Genomic DNA, 5,095 nt, shown 5'->3' on the forward strand with positions numbered 1-5,095 from the left:
GAGCTTGGTGACCTACTTTTTTAATTGCACATTTCGAGTCACCATAATATAGGGAACAATCGAGAAAAGTTTTAAAAAAATCTTACGACAACTTCTATTACTAAGGAATCACCTTAAGAGCGGGGATCAATTGACTTATTTTTCCTTTAATTTTTTTTATACTGTCCTACACAACCCTTTGATATTGCAACTGAGAATTGTTTCTTTTCGCTGTTGTTGTTTTCTAAGAAAGCTCAAACTCTAATGGGGTTGACTCCCTAAGTTTAAAATGGTTTCAATCCTATCTGACTGGTCGGAAGCAGAGAACATATGTAAATGGTGCTCTGTGCATGTGTTCTAGTCTTAACACCTGGACTGTATGCTGATGACACTGGCCTCACCCTTACTTCTCATGATCCCAGTGACCTCCAATCAAAGCTAAACAATGATTTTGGCAAAATTCAATCTTGGCTTCAAGGAAACAAATTTTTCAAAATACTTCACAAGTTCATCCCCAAAAACTTAAGGGGTTCAGATAAAAATTTGTTTATTCCCAGACCTCTCCTGAAGCAGGGAAATGTAGTTTTCATTGTCGAGGCGCTACACTGTGGAAGAGCCTTCCCATTCAAGCAAGAAATGAAGCCACCCTCACTTCCTTTAAAGCATCCCTGCCAGCATAACTTGTTTGTTTTATTATCACAGTAAATATAGTATTCGCGTTAATATACACATCTTCAAACTTAACAGAAACATGAGTAACAACCCTCACTGGCAGGAGGCAACCAGTTGGATTTTCCCAATGCTCGTAATGATGCGCAAGGATTATTCCCCAAAACCATCACACCCAATCTGGTTCCACGGACTCCCATTGGTTAGGGAGGTGGAATAGGGTTAAAAGCTGACTCTCACTGCATTCTGTCCTCCAAACTTGATCACGCGCCCACAAGAGAAGACGGCGACTTTTTTTCGTTGGGTTCCACGAAATTTCTTGGATAGGCTAAGAAGACCCTGATGGCGGATCCACGGATGCCTGTTTAGCCGGTGCAACCAGGGCAACTTGCAGATCTGGCATGACCAGCACCACTTGCACAACCGGCCCGGCCAGTGCAACCAGGGGAATCCAGCCCAGCCAGGACATCCAGCTCAGCTATGGCCAGTGGATCATGGAGACCTTGAGCTAGTTTTTCCTGTGTTTGTGTTCGGTTCATTTGTGCTAGGGTTTTTCGTCGTCCCCGTTTTTCGACCTGGAAGGATTCTACAAGACCTTTTCTTATACCTCCCAACTCAAATACGTTTTTCCGATTGGAGGAGAACGTGCCCACGTGTCATGGGTCAAAACTCACTAACTCCCTAGGGCGAACAAAACTCTAACAACGACTTGAACTTTCGACTCGCACGTGATAAGGAGGTGCACGTTTGAAACAGAGGCAAATTCCGCGTAAAAATCCGTGTATTGTTCTCTTTCAGTTGGGAGGTACGAGGGTCTATTTCCCTTGGGGCCAGTGATTAAGTGCTTAGTGTTGCACTTGTATCATCACAACCTCAAAGATTTTCGAGCACGCCTTTGCATCGGTGAATACATACGCCTTTTCCAAAATGGCCGCTATTTAGATATTCCTTTGTTGTTATCCAAATTAGACCTTGATGCCTCGTTAAGGAAAAATATTCTTTTGAATTTTAAGCTTAAGAACAAGGCATCCAGGGCTAATTTGAATAAAAACAAAAGAATATTTAAATGGTGGCCATTTTTGAAAAAGGTGTATGGTAACGTGCAGTCTACGTTGGCAAGAGATTTCATTAAACACGAGCAAAACGGAGAACAATTTGTTACCGTTCTTGCTCACAGTAAGAAAGAACGGATTAAAGCTCACAGCAAGAAAGAATGGATTAACTGAGAGCATGTAACTGCTGACTATTAATTGTAAGGGTTGTATTTAGAATTCGGCGTTTTCCGTTGACATCATCGTTGTCATTGCGGTTAAGGTCCATTAGCATAAGTAAATAGAGCTATCAATAACACCTCTCTAGGACAGAAACTACCATTATTCCATGTTTAATGCAGTTGCGTACGTTGCCAATGCTATATGTAAATTCCCGAATTAGCGCAAGGCGTGCTTCTACCGAACTGATTAGGAGAAAAGCGCACTGTCTCCGTATTCGTAAATAAGACGCGGGGAGATGAGGTGGTGCTATTACGAGTTTTAAGTTGCGGATGGGGGGGTTTCGCTAATAAGAGGATTTACGGAAATCCTCGTAACAAATAAACGCGTTCGCATTACCTTTTGTCCCTTTTTACAAAACACAAGGCAAGGTATGTTAGTTCATTGATCCGCGTATTTTCCTGGTGGTAACGCTGGGATACAGGGTAACTGAGAATAAAGACTAAGTCCGTTGACGGAACACAACATAGTTTCAGAGATAGCAAAGCAAGGAGATGTTTCGGAATTAGTATCAAGAACAGCGAATCTGAAGATAATTTTGAAGAAAACAAAAGAACAAGGGCGTCAGGAATAGAAACCGTGGTGATAGTTAGAAGAGCACTTAAAAAACAGTACGAAGAATAACACTCTGCCCTCCCCCTTCCGAATAGGTTACCCCGTGCACGCGAAGCGCAAAAAGAAGTTGGCAACCAAAGTTCAAAACTCGAACCAACGAATACTTTATTTGCCCTTGCGAAACTCGGAACATAACAGAGGAAGAAACGACGTTGCTAGGTTGTCTTGACAATTGACTTGCACAGTGTAAGCATCGAAAGCACAGGAAAACGCGGATCTAGGTGGTGCGGTAAAATCAAGCTCGCGGCTTACGGTATTCTGTCCCCAGGGTAGGTACCTTCAAGAAAGTAACGAGACAATAACTGTGAGTTTTCTCCAGGATAAGTCACACGCGCCCCTCAACGACACTTTTTGATATTTCCAAAGTAAAATTTAGGTGGACGTTAATGAAATGTTGCCGTGAGGAATTTAACTGCCAGCAAGAGAATAGGACTATTGTCATGGAAACATATGATCGACTTCCACCTAATTTTTAGTTTCGAAATTTGATGTCGCTGAGGGGCGCGTGTGACTGATAACCGCAGTAACCCTTTTACTCCTGACTAATGACACTTGAAGAGAAAGAGAGATTGTATTAAACGCCAGAGAATTTTATTCGTCAATGGGGGCCCACTTGGGGCTGAAATGGAAGGACTAATTAACAACATTTAGGTCCACTCAAAAATTATGTCCCCTTAAATAATCCTTTCACTTTCAATAGTGCCACTTATAGATTTCACTCTAACGATAGACGACTTTAATCACCCCCCCCCCCCCCCTCCCTCCCCTCGGTGCTGAAAGGGAAAGGAAGGGGCCCTAAGGCGAAAACCAACCTATTACTGCCGAAAAGAACCATTTCATTTGTTTGCTCTAAATTGACCTTTATTCCGTCTCGGTTTTCTTCCTATCCCCCAACTTACACTGCATGAAACCAGCGCCAAGGAAAAGGCAGTTTCCATAAAAAAAAAAAGACATTCAGCAACGCGTTTCCGTGAAACGGCACTGAAAGGACAGGTTGTTGCTTGTCGTAAAATCATGAAAATTTTCTGGAAATTGTCTCACTCGATATCAGTAGATAACAGGCGAGAATGAGCTAAAACCAAATACATTTTAAAAAATATTTGGGATAACGCTAATTTCAGCACAACGTTCGCAGTTTCCCGAAACGCGATGCTAAGACTCTCTAATGTCATCCTGAAGAGTGACGCGACGAAACCCACATGTACACAGGGTGCTATAGACAGAGTGAAACTTGTGGGGCTGTGTATCATAAACAAAGAAAACCAAACTCGAAGCAGAGTTAACTGAATAGAGTGTAATGTGAAGTGCTAGATTTCAATCCCATATGAACCATGTGAGCGTTAGCCCTACTGATGGAAATGGGCCCACACAAGGACAGAGAAAAACTCTGACCAGGGTGGGAATTGAACCCACGACCTTCGGGTTAGATCTCCGCCGCTCTACCGACTGAGCTACAAGGTCAGACGGGAGCAGGCCGTGGGAAGTGAAGATGTTTATGGTCAGAGTTTTTCTCTGTCCTTGTGTGGGCCCATTTCCATCAGTAGGGCTAACGCTCACATGGTTCATATGGGATTGAAATCTAGCACTTCACATTAAACTCTATTCAGTTAACTCTGTTTAAAATATAAGTGCTACACGGCCAACGTTTGTATAAACGTAACCTTTCCTTCAAACTCGAAGCAGGCTGTCAGTTACCTCACTACAAAGAATGGTCGAGACCACAGACAATTTGGTAGTCACAGTGAAATTCAACCCCGAGAGATGTGTCCAGGATTGACCCTAATTAGATGCACGTCGATTTCAATAAGCGTTACGAAGTGTCCCTTTCATTTTTCCCAAACTTCAAAATCACTCGTGCCTCGGAATACAAACAATTAGCGTCACACTGCTCGTCAAGTAAAGATAAACAGATACATTTACCCTAAGCTAAAAATTACGCGAACTTTTACCCTTAAAAGGGTAAAGGATGCACTTACCCCAACCTGAAAAAACATGGTTAGTCCGAACACTTGTTGGAAGAAGGTACCAAACGCTTATACTTAAAGGAACACTTCGTGTTGGATGTCATCTAATTAGGGTAAATCCTGGACATAAGTGACCCGGAGCATCTGCATTCAAATATAGCATCCAACAGCAGGTCCATCCTGCCCGAGGCTCTCTACTTATCTGAGATTTTGAGATTTTTCAAAATGTGGATTCACGAAGAGACGATGAAAAAATATCAAGGTCTCAAATTCGAAAGAGCATAACAGACTATGATACTTCCGACAATGCAATTAAAATATCAGATCACATGCTTGGGAGCACACGGAGAAAAAACTATAGTTCACTTGTCTCCAGCATTCTCCTTGTATTAGCCCACATGCCAGCAAGCTCTCTCGGGGGAGGACGAGGGGGTAGGGAAAGAGGACTTTCCCTTCTATGCTCCCCTACCCCCTCGAGAGAGCTTGCTCGCTGGATGCAAATGATGGTGTCATATTTCGACTATCTCTAGCTGTGGTTTCATAGCCCATTTCATTATCAGCATCTATAAATTCTGAATTGTTAAAGATTCTGTGGAT

General features: G+C 42.6%; 1 protein-coding gene across 2 annotated transcripts in view; it reads right to left on the minus strand.

The window, feature by feature from the left end:
• Positions 1–2,616: 2,616 nt before the first annotated feature.
• Positions 2,617–5,095, minus strand: part of LOC137975683 (ataxin-2-like protein) — a 36,671-nt gene continuing 34,192 nt past the window's right edge. The window contains exon 23 of one of the 2 annotated variants that reach the window (XM_068822837.1): positions 2,617–2,811. In XM_068822837.1, the coding sequence (XP_068678938.1) occupies positions 2,783–2,811 (29 nt within the window). In that variant the 3' untranslated portion in view covers positions 2,617–2,782. The remainder of the gene's footprint in view (positions 2,812–5,095) is intronic. The other variant, XM_068822836.1, reaches the window with a different exon arrangement.

The sequence above is a fragment of the Montipora foliosa genome, chromosome 11 (genome assembly GCF_036669935.1).
Source record: "Montipora foliosa isolate CH-2021 chromosome 11, ASM3666993v2, whole genome shotgun sequence".
NCBI classification, from domain to species: domain Eukaryota; kingdom Metazoa; phylum Cnidaria; class Anthozoa; order Scleractinia; family Acroporidae; genus Montipora; species Montipora foliosa.